Here is a 16,456-nt window from a genome sequence, read left to right as displayed (position 1 = left end):
AGAAATTTCACATACCAGAATTCAAAAATAAACATGTTGAGGTGCTGTAATGAAAGAGTCCAAATTACTTTCTTAATACATCTAAAAAGTCCAAATTTGTTTTGCCAGCTCAAGAAATAAATCCATAAATTTGGGCAAAAGTATGGCAAGAGCATGAAATTTATCCTCTTGATTTTCTTCATGTAATCTCCCGAAATAATTTATTTGATATATCAAATACTACATGATTATTTCCAGATACGTCGAAAATAACTGAAAAGCAATTATTATGTACAGAATTTGAACACTCACATCCTAAAAGTGTTATAGAAGACATTCATTTATTGGGTCTTGTTTGAAACTTCTTCCTAAATATTAAATTCATTGTCATCCACAAAAAAAAACAACAGCAAAACATTTACAACAGAAATCACAAACAGATGGCTAAAATTTGTGACGTGCCCTCTGTTCTTCAGGATACATTGTATGGTTTCTCCTCCCTTACCTAAGCTGGGTTGTGGGTTCTCTGATAATTCACTGTAATTGTACATCATCATGGGAACCTGTAGTTCCAGGATTTTCACCGTCTTTCTTATGATTTTCACCTTCTTCATCTTTTTCAGGAGGAGTTGCAGTCTCCTTCCTCTCTGTGGGATCGGTGACTGTTTTTTCCAGTTCAGAATTTGAATTTTCAGCATTACCGTCCTCGGTGTTTCTTGGCTTGGTAGCTTCACTGCTGGGCTCTGTGCTAAGACTGTCTGTTTCCTCTCCAGGTCCTCCTGGTGCTGCTTTTTTTTCTTCAGCTGTTTTGCTATTTAAATGAACAGCTGAGGAGGAATTTTTGGAGTCCTTGGACTTTTTGTGCATAGAAGTTTGACTGATATGACCAGAGGTGGGAGGGGCGGACATTTTCTGGGCTTTGCTTCCCTCTGACTGTTCTTTCTTCGGCGGTCCCCAAATAAAATTCTCTGAAGGCGTGTAATGTTTCTGGGCGAAACGTAGGAGCTTTCTCCTCTCTCTCCTGTCTCTAATTGTATAAACAAAATACTCCAGAGCACTCTGTTTAATATTGGGAATAGTATTTTCCACAAGAGCTTCATGAAGAATAAATTTTACAAGAGGAGATTTAAAACTTTCATATCCAAGCTCACCGAGGCTTTTAAGAATACGAGTGATTCGTAAATAGTTGTGCTGTGACCTGAAAGAGAGTATTGAATAAAATGTTGCGGGGTGGGGGGGTGGGTGATCAGGTGAAGGAAAGCAGGGGAATGTGAAGTACTGGAAAAATATTTTTTAATGGAACAAGGACTTCACTGAAAGTCATATTAGACACTGTAAGAAGAATAAACTAGAAGTTATGAAAACCTTATACTTCTATGTAGTGCCAATCTAGGTGAAATTCAAATATACAATATAAATTCCCTTTGTTCCTTTACTTCTTCATATTTGAAAAATATTTAGATCTAAAATTTATTCCCACTGATGCTGAACTGTTATTTATTAAGTACATCCAGGATGTGGAGCATTTAGTTGCAGCAACACCAACTCTATTGTACCTACCACAGGTAACTAGTACCAAACATAAATGCAACATTAGCTGTCAGCTGAAGGTATGATTTACAGTGTCAGCAAAATCCATAAAGAAAGCAGCACAAAAACCCACTCTACCTTGCTAGCACAATTGTGACAGAGGATGCAAAACTGACTTCTTTAGCAGAACATAGGAGCATGGGCTTTGGAGTCAGACCTGAGCTCATACCATGGCTCTGCCACCTACAGCTCTGTGAAGTTACAGTATCTCTCTCTGATTCATCTGTAAAATAGGGGAAATGGCCCATATCTTACTGGACTGTTAGAATGGGTTTGGTTAGAAGAATCAAAAGAGTTGAGATGCATGCGGGGCCTGTAGAACTCAAAACATATTATATACTATTTAAAATTAATATTGTTATTATTTAAATTTGGTACTAATTTATGTGTGTATAAATACATATATGTATCTATCCCAACTTAATCACCTAATGTCTTCCATCCATGGCCTCTTTCTCCTTTATTCCCCTGGTCAGAGAATTTTAGATTTTGCTTCTAATGGCATGGACACCAGAGATACCTTTTTGCCTAAATTGCAGAAACTTCTCTGTCCCCAAACTAACGCTCCCTAAGCTTATCTATCACAATTCACAATATGCCTGCCCTATGTCACTGGGCCAATAGTTGCCTTATTACAAATATATGGCCGCATCATATATGGCTACATCTTTGGCTGCATGTATTAATCATGCATCATCAATAGCCCAGGTATTTATTTACCCCATACTGACACATAACCATAATCATCACTTATTTCTAACTTCCTAAGACCTGCTTTATACACCAGACATTGAACTTTAAACAAGCAATGCATATACCTACTTTGCAGCTAGCAAACTACTTGGGAGAGGTGAAGAAGGATGTTGATTTATCTAAGAGACAGATGGAGATGGTTCCACAGCCTTACATTTTAATAAGAAAGTCTGGACAAAACAAAAACAAACACAAACAAACAAACAAACAAAAACCTTAATTATTCAAGCTAGCCAAACCTTGGAAAAGACAAGTCCAGCAGTTTTATCATCCCCATTCTTCTGGATTTTACCACAAAAGTATCATCTTAATATTCAACTCTTTGAGGCCAAAGGGTAGAACATAGCAGATATGTTTCAGTCTTATGAATCGGTATTTTTTTAATAGTTAGGAAGCAAGAGTCTTCTAAGACAACATGAATTTTAATGAGGTTAAGACAATGTGCCATGGACAGCAGAGTTGACTTAGTGTTAGGTTAGTATGGCATTCCTATTCTCCAAAAACTTAGTGATAAAAGTGTTGAGCAATATCTGTTCCCTAAATCTATGAGAAAGAGATGTATGGAAAAGTGGAGAAATAGTTTTCTTTAAAAATCCCAAAGACGAGTTACATAATCCAACAAAATTTACTACATTGCAACCAGCTCTGTTGCTCATATGCAGTCTTTGAAGAATGGCCAAGATGAAACTTCTGTACACATTTATCTGTTATTTGTACACTCTCCAATGTAAAATATTTATGTAACAGTAGAAAAGGGCAAAACCTTGGGTTGAATGGAATGAAAATGAGGATTATGGAACAGAAGTATATGAGAAAGGAACTGAATGCTTCCGTATGACTTGAAATAAATAAGACAAATAAAGACAAAATGGAAAAGAAGAGAGCAGCTAAAACCTTCCTAATTTTGTGAGGAGTCTTTGGGGTTGCACAGCAGAGAAAAGAGAGAGGCTGGGCTTCCCGACAGCAGTAAGGGCAGTAAACAGGACTGCAAGTGTCAGGAAGACTAGGTAGGTGAAGAGAGAACACACAAAAGGCAAGAACCAGAAGGTGGAAAATAAAAGTGAGAAGAAATTCCAGAGTCTTAAAATATGGCTCTGTAATCTAAGGTGATTACAAATAAAATTTGAAATACATCTGAGCAGTTGGTCTATAATTTGTACTCCTGTGTTTGAAAATATTTCACTTCTTTTAGTCACGGTCATTTGTTCACTGAATGTTACTTCATTTCACTTTCATTCAATACTTTTTTGTCTGCTGGGCTACTATAAATATATTGAGTTTCCTGCCTACTCTAAGAAACTCAAGATGTCACACAGATTAAACACAAATAAAAGCTCTGTGTAATACCCAGCAAAAGGAAAATGAGAGACAGTGGGTGGTGGAAAGAAAAGGATTTGAATGGGGTACAGGGAATGTCATGGTTAATTCAGACTCCCTTCCCGTGACCCAAGCCAGGAGATCATTTTAATTAAAACCTTCGGAAGGGTTCTTTTTCCAACTATCAGTTAGAGGATCTGAAAATAAAATTGCAAAGAGGTTTTAACCTGGAAAACGTATTTGTTCATTGTTTATTCACTCAACAGACATTTACTAAACAAGACTGCTGTTCCAACCAAAAACAAGATGGGGACGAAGATTCTCTAAAATGATAGTTAGGTTGCCATCCTTCATGTCACGAGGCTGCTTGCATACAGCTTTCATTGATAGTATGACAGAAGTGCTTAGAAACTCTGTCCAGAGACAGCTACCCACACTCCTGAGGCAGAAGTATATATATGCTTCTGCTGTTAAGTGCCCTATACAAATCAAATTTAACTTGAGTTATGAGTTAATGGGTTTTCTAGTCAAGATCATAAAGCTTTATACCCATATCTTCAGTGTTTTAGTACAAGCTACCATTTTAATAGTGTTGCCCATGACTAAAATAAAGTAAAAAGAAGGCTTAAACATTAATACTCATTTTAGCAAAACAAGATGAAAGTTCTAGAAAAACACCCCAAAATTCAGTTAATTGATGCTCAAAATTCTGGTGGGCAAAGAAAAATTTCTTAGGTTATTTTTTTATTTCTTAGTATTTGTCCAGTTCAGCTAATTACAATGGACTAAAAAAAATGCTTTAAAGCTACTGGTTTTATGGCCCAGCATTCATAAGCCACCTTAACATTAAAAAGAAAGAAATTCAGTTTGCATGCAAAGAAAATAATCTTAAAAAGCAAACTTTGGGTGTAGGTATTAAGTTATAAATATCTAGGCAAAAAAGTACAGTAAATCATTTCCAAATAAACTCTTAAAATTTTCTTCACAGGTTTTAGGATTTAGTAAGCAAAAATGGGCTTTTGTTCTTTACCTAAATAATGAAGATTCTAATTTTCCTTCTTTTTTTTTTTAGAAATGTAGAGGAACATCTGAGTCTTATAAAATGATATTTATATGTCATAGGCTTAATTTATGTATTTAATCTAAGAAGGTATCATACTCGATGAACAGACTATGCCACAAGAAGCTTACAGTCCAGCAGAGGTGACTTGGGAAACTATACCCAAGAAATAAGTATAAATGCCAAGAACCGTGGTATAAAGAGTGAGGGTAGAGAGGTTGATCAGTATAGAGGTTTCAAGAAGAATGAGCTCTAAAGCAGAATGGCCTTATTCCTACCTGCAATTTCATCCTTTTTTGCGGTTTTATTGTGCTTTAGAATATACAACAAGGAATAAACTGCACTTCAGACCAGCTTTTGAATTCAAATTCCCGGGTCCATCTGCTAGTTGCTCCTATATTCCATAGAGAATTTCAACCAAGAAAATATAACATGCTGGCCCCTGATGCACTGGGGGGGGTGAGGGTCGGGGAGGGCTTTACTTACTCATTCAGATGCTGAAACCTTTCCTGCCAGTTAACAGCCCGGGCAACATTTCCAGTTTTATCAACCAGTTTTATTCCAAAAAATTCTAACATCATCTTATAGGCCAGGAGGAATCTTTTAATTGCTTCTTTTGTTTTTTTGAATTCCTAAGGGAAGAAGAAAAGTCAGCTGAAATGATTCAGTAGTTACCAGCACAATAAAATAGCAATATTATTTGGTCATCTCCTATAAAATGAAATGAGTTTGTATTACCTCAATTTCATATGTAGTTAATTCTTTAGCATAAAAGTTCAAGCCTTGTTCTCTCAGGGGGAAAAGCCTATTTTTTTTAGAAAAATAATATTATTATATTAATGTTATCTGGAAAACATACATGATTACATAGGACATAGTTTGAGATACATAAATGTAACTGACCATTGAATGTAAGTATGGTTGTGCTCCAGCTTTTCATAATCTCCTTTCCACTTATTTAGAACTTCTTCAATGTAAACACCTAGGTAGTAAATATTTAGAAAATGAGTCAGACATTTAAGACATCGTTGGAGGCATGTTAACATTCAACCACTTAGTCTTTATTTAAATTTAATAATAGCACACAAAAATAATGCCAAGAATACCCTATGCCATTTGCTCAGTTATGTAATAAGCCTGATTTTTCAAAAATCAGTGGCACCTCAAATCACAGAAAGTTCTACCAGTGTTACTCTAAAGCAGAAGCTGACAAACTATGGCCTGCCATTTGTTTTATACATAAAGTTTTATTGGAACAAAGCCATGCACATTCATTTTACACTACCACAGTAGAGTTGAGTAGTTGCAACAGAGACTACATGGCCTACACAGCTGACTACATTTACTCTCTGGCCCTGGACAGAAAAAGTTTGCCAACCCCTGCCCTAGATGGTCATGAGTTCTTTAAATAAAGATGGGATCAAAATGAAATGTAGCCCAGGGAAAAAGGAAGTAATAAAAGAAAGGTGAGGGAAGAGCAAGGGAGGGAGAGAAGTGTGGAAAAGGAGAAGGAAAGGGAGAGAGGAAAGATGGAAGAGAAAGGACCCATATTACACACAGTATACATCATCCAGCTTAATCTTCACAGAACTCTCCCCAGCCGGTGCCACCATTCCCATTTTAATAATGAGGACATTGAGCAATTCATTTGAAGTCACACACTAACAAAAGAATGAACTTAGGAGTAGAACACAGGTCTTTCTGGTTCCTAAAAACAAGCCCTCTTCACCACATCCTAATGTTGCCCCATAAGAACTTACTTCAGTTAACCTTTGAACAGGAGTTCGAACTTTTTTGTTACAAGTACATAATGCATGTCACATACAAAGCATGTGTCAATCAACTATTTTTATGCCACTGGTAAGGCTTCCAGTCAACAGGAGGCTATTAGCAGTCAAGTTTTGGAGAAGTCAAAAGTTACACACGGATTTCTGACCGTACAAGGTTTAGCCTCGATAAACCCTACACTGTTTGAGGGCCAACTGTAGAACAAAACCCTCCTGCTTCTCTTATTCTCTCTAGGTCCCCACAATTGACTGTGTGACCATTTAGTCAATTTTATAGAAAAAACCACGACAACATATTTCTCTAAGCATAGCTCATCTCATTCTTATTTTCTCCACAGATCACCAGTTTGTAGCAGAGGTCTACTTTTGGAAGGCTGAGTAAAAAGTTGTTTTTGAATCAAACTCTTGGCTTTATCAGCATTTTAAAACTATTTACCTCCATAATTTCCCTTCCAACTACCCCTCCTCCTGCTTAATAATTAAAATACATCATTGCAGGCTTATGCTTACTGGCAAGTGTATGGGTGTGTATGGGGGGAGGGTATATGCGTATGTGTACACATACTGGGAGGAAGTTCTGTAAGTTAATGTAATTTATGTAATAAACTAGAACAACATTTTATGTGACCTTAGATACAACTCCTGACCCCTACAAAGCCTGTAAGATTTAAAATAAATTTTATTATAAAGATTACAAAAAATTAATGCACTCCTTGAAGTTATTACTTTAAGTTGCTACCTGAAAAATAAATTCACTACTAAAAATACAAAAATAAATCAATTAAATATTGTAATGTTCAATGTTTTTTTATATTTGAAGGCATTCCTTTAGGTACATTTTATTAAATTCAAATCAGAGTCAAATTAACAATCTATCATTGCATTTCTTCAAAAGGTTTTCTTGTCCCAGGTCCTAAAAAAACTAAGAATTTATTTAATATTACTTCAACTAGTAAATAAAGCAGTGTGTTTCTATCATTAGTAAATGTAACAGAGCATTTTTATCCACAGGTTTCCTCCTAAATCAGGGCAGGCTTTTGGGACACCAGAAAATTAATTAAAGACAAGTGGATCTGGCCATTGCAACAGTGTTGTTAAGTCCTAACTCCCAACTGGTATACCTCTCAGTATACAGTATAGGAATCCTCCTCCCCACACTCCACCCAGCCTTCAGAGAGCCTTCTTTCAGTTAGTTCACTAGAAAATGTAGTCCTGCTACTTGGAAAGCTTTGTCATGTATAATCCTCATTCCCTGACTCACACGACTGTGGATTTGGCTCCGTTTCCACTAAGAGCAAAGAGCAGAAGCCAGGGCCATCTGGTCACCTCACAGAGATAAGGGTGAGAAGGAGAGAAGCCAACTTGGCTGCTTTGACCTGGATAAAATTAGGATGCCCATCATGAACCATAGCATGGTGCCTTGGTGAAATATGCATATTACCACAGTGGATGTACCCTCTCCCTATAGGGGGAGAAATTTAGAAAAGATCCTACGAGGGCAAATGTAAAGTTGTGAAGGAGGAGGCACTTTATTTGGCAGAGCTGAATGGATATCTACTGTCTGTGCAGTTCCCTTTCTAGGACATCGGAACACTGAACTGGTACTGCTGGATCTCCCTGACCCCTGACACCCAGAATCGACAGGAAAGATAATTCTTTTTTTTTTTTAAGATTTTATTTATTTATTCATGAGAGACACAGAGAGAGGCAAAGACATAGACAGAGGAAGAAGCAGGCTTCTTGCAGGAAGCCCGATGTGAGACTCGATCCCTGGACTGGGATCACGCCCTGAGCTGAAGGCAGACACTCCACTGCTGAGCTACCCAGGTGCCCAGGGAAAGATAATTCTAATATAAACACTACTTTTAAATTATGTTCTAAATATTTTGGGGGCGTGGTGTGGTGAAAAGAATACTGAACTCTGGATGCTAGACCCAACTCTACAATCGAATGTCCAGATAACTCAATCATTCAGGCTTTAAGACCCAGTGACTTCATCTTTAAAATTAGGAAGATTAATTTGATTTCCTCTAACGTTTCTTAATAATCTAATATTCTATGATTATATACGTTTATAAATCTCATCTCTTTGCCTCTCACAAAAGTAGCCCCCACTATCTTTAAGATAATAGCCACTGCGGACAAGTGGTGGGAAGGTATTGCTAATTCACAGTTATTCCTCCAGAACTGGCCAAGTGGATGTTCACAACTCTAAGGTCTAGGAGTTTGGGGACACATTTAGACTACTGGCACTGTAAAGCCAGTCAATGAACAAATGCATTAAGAATGTACTGACTGCAGATTAAAAAAAGAATAACTAGGTGTATGGGACACCTGGGTGGCTCAGTGGTTGAGCGTCTGCCCCTGGCTCAGGGCATGATCCACGGTCTCAGGATCGAGTCCCACATTGGGCTCCCTGCCTGGAGCCTGCTTCTCCCTCTGTCTACGTCTCTGCCTTTCTCTCTCTGTGTCTTTCATGAATAAATAAATAAAATCTTAAAAAAAAAAAGAATAACTAGGTGTATGTTATTAGTTAAAGTTTGTTTTTTATCAAGGTAGCAGATTACTCACCATCTGGCTTAAATGGAATTTTATTCTTATAAAAACGAAGATTGCTCAAGTCATTTTGATATCGGATATCTTTGAAGTTCTGCTAAAGGAAAAAAATAAATCAATCTCCAGCATATGGACATATAAAAAAGGCACAAGGACCTTCTTGCATATTTGCTCACTAGCAACACAAAATAAGAAAAACAGAAGGGAAATATTTTACATTTTAGAAAAAAACATTCTATACTCTTACTGGGTACTGATGTCGATATTTGTACAGATCCCTTGCAGCATAAAAGCTTCTCTTTGGTTTGGCAGTTGCTTCAGTGGAATCACCACCCTAAAATAAAAGGGAAATTCCATTTACGTGGTGATGCAATATAACGTCCCTGAGAAATTTCTAGAACACTCAAATAAATATCAAGCTGTTCAGAATAATGACAATATTAGGAATTCTCTTTTAATGATGCTTACTAGCAACATTTATTAGTATTCTATTTGCCTGATTTGAGCCCAGTAACATTTGTTCTAAGGTGTTTTAATAAATAAAAAAACTTTATTACTCACCAAAAGCCTACAGAGGCCAAATGTTCTAGATCACTATTCATAAGAAATAGAACTCAAAATGAATTTAAGACATTTACTTTACCAGAGGTCTCAAGTAATTGTATGATAAAATTTTAGAATATATAATACTAAAAAAAACTGCTAAGATAATAAATCAGTTCTGTAAAGAAAACTATTACTAATTTTGCAACATTTAGTTGTACAGTGGAAGGAAAATGAAACTTATGGAATGAAAACGGAATTTTTAAAGCAAACTAAATAGCTTCTAAACTCCATCCCTGATAGCACCGTAACGAGTACACAAAGGCATCAATGTTCCATTAACCTGGTGATAATACAAGGTGACATAAATCAGCATATTTAAAATATATATACACAAAGTAGTAAAAGCTCTCAAATGGAATGAACTTCAGATTGTAGTAACTTATATGTGGTAGTTTATTCATACTATTTAAATTCTAAAAATTCTCACTACCATGAATAATTTTAAAAATGCAAGACACAGATCAATGTAATCAGTTTAAATTCTCTAACTATATGTACTATTATAATGTATAAGGAAGTGCTTTGTGTCCCACATCATGCAGAAGGACAATAAGACAGATGACAATGATGAGATAGAAGACAAGGTTTAGGTATGAATATTCATTAAGAGCTTCACCCATCCCCACCCACCCACCCCCCATCCCTTTCTCATCATACTCCACCCCCATCTGTGTTGAGAGATTAGCATCCTCCAAGCAATTTTCACACATTTTTGAAGTGGTGTGATTCTCACTATTACTACAAGTATAGAGATACTTACTTTAACACCAAATTCTCTGATGTTTAACATTAGCTACTCTGTCATGTTACATAAGCAAGGCAAAGCTTAAATTCTGGTCCTTGCCACACGTTTCAAAATAGCTCTGCCTAGCAAGTTTCTGAATCTATTTAGCCTGAGCTACAACCATATGAATCATCATCCTACATTTGTATAGAAAGCACTTTTCCATTTACAAAGCACTTACATGTATATTATTTCATTTTATTTTTATGACATACCTGGATGGCAGTTATTAGCGTTCCCATCTTAGAAACACAGTAACCGAGGCTTAGAGAAGTTGAACAAGGCCCAGAGTTCAGTGACAAGACAGGAATTGCAATCCCAGGCCCGGGGCTGCAAGTCCAACTAACTAGGCATGAATCATTTCAGCTCCACTACAAGTGAAGGAGCACTATAGGAACCTTGGTAAAATGTCAACAGCCCAAGACTTGGGCTGTCTTGACTCTGGTACTTATTTGTGAGGCCTTAAGCCAACCACTTAACTGAATCTGAGTTTTATCATCTGTGAAACAAAGATAATGACTCATGCCCTACCTATTTCCCAGGATTATCATGAGAATGACTGCATCCTCCAACCTCTAAATGTACCAACCTGCAAGCACATGACCTTGTTCTTCCAACTTCTGCTCCTTTCGGATTCACTATCCTGTCCCTTTTCATCTGCTCAGCCAAGGATTTTGTTTCTTAATATATTGTTCCTATTTCCTGCATCATCAAAATTTGTCTCTTCTGGATCATTCCCCTCAGCAAACATGCTGTAGTATCTCTTATCGTAAAATAAACACACACAACCTTCCTTGACCCAAATCCCCCCTCAAATACAGATCCATAGCTCTGTTCCCTATTATAGTAAAATATCACCACTGAATTGTGCATACCTCCTTGTCTCTCCTCTTCTCCCAAGACCCACCACAATCAGGCTTTCATTCTCAGCCTTCTACCTAAACAGCTCTTTCAATGTCACTAACAAATCTCCATTTTTGCCAAACCATGTCTCAGTGCTCAACTCACACAACTTCCCAGCAGCACTGGGCCAGTTAAATGTCTCTTCCTGAAACACTGTCAGATGCCACAGCTCTCCTGGTTTCTTCCTATCTCATTGGACGCCCCTTGTCAGCCTTCTCTTCGGTTCCTCTTCCTATGTTCTATATTGAGGAGTGCCGAGGGTTCGGTTCTTGCTCCTCATCACTCCTCAAGGACCAAGTACCTCCTAGTACATTATATACCACCATTCTTAAAAGCTGATGACTGCAGTTCTGGACTAAGGCTCCATTCATAGATATCTTAAGAATTCCACTTAGATGTCCAATAGGATATAAAATTCAAGAGAATTCTTGATTTAACCCCTGACGATGCTTTTTCCCTAGACTTACCCATCTTACTTAATGGCACCATCATTTGCCAAATATTCACTTGAACTAGGAATGAAGGCAATGAAGGAGGTGAGAAGTAGTCAGACTGGGATATATTCTAAAGGTAGCCCCAGCAGTACTTGCAAGTGACTATGGGGAGAGGCAGCAAATGGAGTTGATAGTCAAAAAACGACATTAAAAATATTTTTTAAGAAGTTAAATGGTGACACTAACAAGGAAAATTAATCATTGAAAGGGAAAAGGGAGAGCTGTTGTCGTCTACCATTTTCTGGGGTCACCATTAACTGACTGAAACCTTGATTATCAAACTGTTTTATACAGATGGACCTAGTTAGCTGGATTGAACCTAAGCTGGTGTTTGGTTTGGTTTGTTTTTTGATATCCGAAAAGAGCAGGTTACTTAATTGGGAGACAAGAGAAAGGAAAAAAACAAACAAACAAACAAAAAAAACAAAACAAAACTGGAATACAGCCTCTAATACTTTTGGGGAGGGAGGTTAAATTCACAATGCAAAATGACCCATCCATAAACCGGAACACAAGGGGCAGAGAGAGAATCACAATTCCAACAGGTTAAACGTTCTACCTACACTGGCTGCAGACATACTCGGGTTTGCATCATTCTCTCCCTGGATGTTCTTGGGCAAGATTCTCCTACTCTGTCAGCCTGTTTCCTCTAAAATGGGGATTAAAAACAGCAACTCCCACCCAACTCCTGAAACTTCAGGTGATTGAAATAATACGTTTAGCGTGGAGCCTGCGCTGGGGCTTTGCTTTCTCCTGACCTAGAGAGACAATTATCCACATTTATGAGGCAGCCTCAGCTAGAATACTAAAGTGGCAGTTCCTCTACTCCCGCCAAGCACCCTGTGGTCGTGCTGACTTTGGGCTCCATTTCTTGCCCCCCCCCCCCCACACACACACACACACTCCTTCCTCCACAGCTGATAAAGAGGAGGAGGGCCTAAGGTAGACACCTCCAGGATGAGCCCTTCTCTAGAAGCCTGGCTGTGCAGTTCCTCCTCCTTTTTTAAAGTTGTCCGACTTACTTTCAGGCCGTCAGAGGTTAAAAGGAATATATCTACCTCTTTACTAACCTCTCCTCCAAATTGCAAGAGGCGAATGATCCAGGCACACTTGGAGCAACAAGTCTCGGGCGTACTCGAGTTTGGAGGAGCGCCCGGCTCCTCGGCCGAAAGGCCTTGCCCGGGGCGGGCCCTTCCGCAGCACTTGAAGCGGCTGCAGACCCGAGCCGGGGCGGAGCGCGCTCGCGGCTCCGAGCTGCGGTGCCCCCTCGTTCCGGGTCGTTCCTACCGATAACACGCACCAGACCGGCGTTCCCCAGCCTCTATGCTCGGACGGGGTCCCCCCGCCCCACCCCCGCAGCCCCAGCCGCGCTGCAGAGGCAAAGAAAACACCCCTTCAAGTTGGGCGCCGCCGCCGGGAGGGGCCTCCCCGGCGCGCGGGTGCTCAGGCCCCAGGCGGGCAGCGCGGCTCCGACGCTCCCCGCCGCCGCAGGCCCCCGAGTCCGCGGGGAGGCGGGACGGTCCGGCCTCGGAGGACCCGCAGCCGCCGGCGCCCCCTCCCCCTCCCCCTGCCCCTGCCCCTGCCGCGAGCCGGGGTCGCTCGGCGTCCGCTCCCGTCCGCGGCGACGTCCTTCCTCCAGCGGCTGCGGCGCCCCGGCCCGGCCCGAGCCCTCCTCCCCGCCGGGCCGCGTACCTGCTCGGCGCCCGCCGCCTCGGCGTCTCCGTCCGGCGCGGGGCTGGCGCGGGGCCGCCCGCCGCCTCGCTCCGGGGGCTGCGCAGGCTGCTCGGGCTCCTGCCCCGGGCCCTGGCCCCCGCCGCCGCCGGGCCCCGGCTCCTCGGGCTCGGGCTGGGGCTCGGGCTCGGGCTCGGGCTCGGGCTCCGAGTCCGTCTGCCAGGTGGAGTCGCAGTCCTCCACGGTGGTGGGCTCGCGGAAGCTGACCCCGCCGAGCAGGTTGCCCATTGAAGAGGCGGCGGCGGGCGCGAGCCTGCAGGGGTGCGGGGCGCGGGGCGCGGGGCGGGGCGGGGCGCGGGGCGCGGGCTGCGGCAGGCGCGCTAGGGCCCGGGCATGGCCGCGGCGAGGGCGCTGGGCGGCAGCCTCGGCCCGCCCGCCCGCCGCCGCACTGCCTCAGCGCGGCGAGCCGCAGACAGGCACCCTCGCGGGGAGGAGCCCGCGGCCCCGGGACCGCCGCCGCCGCCGCCCGAACCCGCCCATCTGGCTCCTTCGCCCCCCGCCCCCCGCCCCCCGGCCCGTGCGCTGCGGGCTCCGGCCCCGGGGCGCCCCCCACTGCCCCGTTCCGCCCCGGAAGGCCTGCCTCCTGGGGGAGGATGGGGGGTGCTGTCCGCCCGCCCCCCTTCACCCCCACCCCTACCCCGGGGCAGGACGGCCGGCTTGGGGCTCCTCCCAGCGGAGCGGCAAGAGCGGTCCCGCCGGGCTCGGGCTGCGGAGCCGCTGGCGGGGGCGGACAGATGTCAAGGCGGTGTCACCGCCTTCAGGCAAGCCCTGTCCACATCTCCGCCTCTTCTCCCGGCTGGTCCGGGAGAAAGATGAATCGGCCACACAACAGAAGACGACAAAAGCTAATGATGACAGGGCACCGCATAAACAGAAGATCCAAGCCACCACGACTCTATGCATTTAGGGCAGCCACCTAGAGTCCCTGTGGACTGCATACAGTCAAGGCTATCCGTCCCCGCATCTAATGAGCAAACATCTCTTGAAACAAAAAGAGCAAGACCAGCTTGACTTCCCCCGTCGATCTGTGGATCGTTTTACTACCACCCGTTCCAAACCCACGCTCTGGGTAGAATAAAAACCCAGAATGGTAGGCCACTCTCTTGGTCTGTTGTGTAAATGAAAGGAAGAGGGAAAACGTGTTGTAGGAATACGTACAGATAAAATTGCATGACCACATAAGTGGCCCTGAGCAAAGTGGCTACTGTAAACTTTGTGTTATGGCTTTGTGTTAAAACTGCAAGGAAAGCCTCTTGAGGGCAATCATGTCTGTGTATATGCCAGAACTTGGTAGGTACTCAGTCAACATTTGTTGAATGTGAACTGAGAAAGTAAGTTAGATATATAAGATTATGTCTTATAAATTGATGTGCCTTGAAATATATAGTTTCTGTTTAAATATTGCGTTATAAAATAGGAGACTGAATCAAGGCCAATGGTCTGTATCTAGGGGAAAAAGTCAGGTGAACAGGGTGCTCATTCTCCAGATAAATCAAGACTGCCTCTCCTCGAGCATGCTTCAGGAGATCCCAGCTGTGGCTTTGTCTTTAATCAGTATCTGATGACCTTGGACAGGTCAAATAGCTACTTTAGACCTAAATTTCATCTATAGAATTCAACCAGATTTTATCTCTGGGGTCCCTTGCAGCTCTGACCTTCTGTGGTCCGTGACTGGAAAAGCTCTAAAACTAATAAGTAAGAGACACCAGACCTGCAAAGAGACTTTTTTTTTTTTTAATCATAATGGTTCAGTGAAGAAAAAATGGAGCAGCAGTAGAACACATGAATCCAACTGCTCATATCTGGGGGATTTGGATTCATCTTCCATTGGCAGAGAACCAGAACACATTGCAGAAGTAAATGCTGTCCGTCCAACCGTAAGCATTCCAGACAGAGGGAGTCTAAGGATAGTTGCTATACCCAGGTGTTCCATCAGTCGGTCTAGTAGTATGTAAAGTTGGCCTTGTATTCTTTGCTTTCTTTCCATCAAGAGACAGAGTCTAATTTCTAACCCCTTAAATTGGGGCTCAACTCAGTGGCTTGCTTTGGAAACTAGAATATGGAGGATTTTCAAAAATAGAATATCTTGGATTTCAAGGTTAAGCTATAATGAAACTTGCGTCTTCTACTGAGCTGTCTTGGAACATACTCTCTGGTAGCCCTGAGCTGCCATATAAGAAGCTTAACTATTATGAGACTGCCATGCTGGAAAGGCCACTGTGTATGTCTTCAGGTCACCAGTCCCAGCCTTGCAGCATCCCCTGCTGAATTCTGCTGACTTTTATTAAAGCTTCCAGACCAGACCATTCACCAACTGAACACCTCTCAATGACCTCCATTGATGCCATGTGGAACAGAGGAAGCATTCAGCAGAGCCCTGCTCAAATTCCTGACCCTCAAACTAGTGAAATATAATAAAATGACTGATGTTTAAGTCATTAAATTTTGCAGTAGTTTGTTATGCAGCGGTAGATGATGGCACCGTGAAAAGTATCTGCCTATATATATATAACTTACAATTAAACCCTTACTTTTCCACTACCTTTTGGCAAATATATCAATTTCTAATAGGGCTATAGATTTTGTACCAAGCTGTGCAATAGATTTTCTAAAGAACATGATTTTACGTGAGGTATTATAAAACCTTAAGTAATAATTTTGGAAGTTCACTGTAGTAATTCATCATGTTGTGTCCAATCTATGTATTTAAAAAAATTCTGGAGATCTCTCATCTCTTGGTTCTGTACACAGGAATTACCTTACCCAAAAACCTAAACTTTTTCATCATCCTAATTCTTGAGAGTATTTAACACTCTTGCATTGATAGTAAAGAAGTATGTTTACTTCATGCAAAAAATTCAACACTAAGTCAGTGCCAGGAAGATAACAATTTATC

At 41.6% G+C, this 16,456-nt stretch overlaps 1 protein-coding gene across 2 annotated transcripts; it reads right to left on the bottom strand.

Annotated features, from left to right (window-relative positions):
• Nucleotides 1-301: 301 nt before the first annotated feature.
• On the bottom strand, nt 302-13,945 carry OGFRL1 (opioid growth factor receptor like 1). Of its 2 annotated transcripts, none has more exons than XM_025444607.3 (7): nt 13,522-13,945; nt 9,290-9,376; nt 9,058-9,139; nt 5,603-5,681; nt 5,438-5,504; nt 5,186-5,331; nt 302-1,177 (listed from the first exon to the last, which is right to left on the bottom strand). In XM_025444607.3, exons 1-7 carry the CDS (start codon nt 13,786-13,788, stop codon nt 514-516), a joined length of 1,392 nt encoding a protein of 463 aa, XP_025300392.3. In that variant the 5' UTR covers nt 13,789-13,945; the 3' UTR covers nt 302-513. The 2 variants fall into 2 exon arrangements, with proteins under 2 accessions (XP_025300392.3, XP_025300393.3); XM_025444608.3 differs by having other exon boundaries at nt 9,058-9,136; nt 13,522-13,815.
• Between the last annotated feature and the right edge of the window lie 2,511 nt (nt 13,946-16,456).

This window comes from Canis lupus, chromosome 12 (assembly GCF_003254725.2).
Source record: "Canis lupus dingo isolate Sandy chromosome 12, ASM325472v2, whole genome shotgun sequence".
NCBI lineage: Eukaryota > Metazoa > Chordata > Mammalia > Carnivora > Canidae > Canis > Canis lupus.
This window is presented reverse-complemented; position numbering and strand designations above follow the sequence as displayed.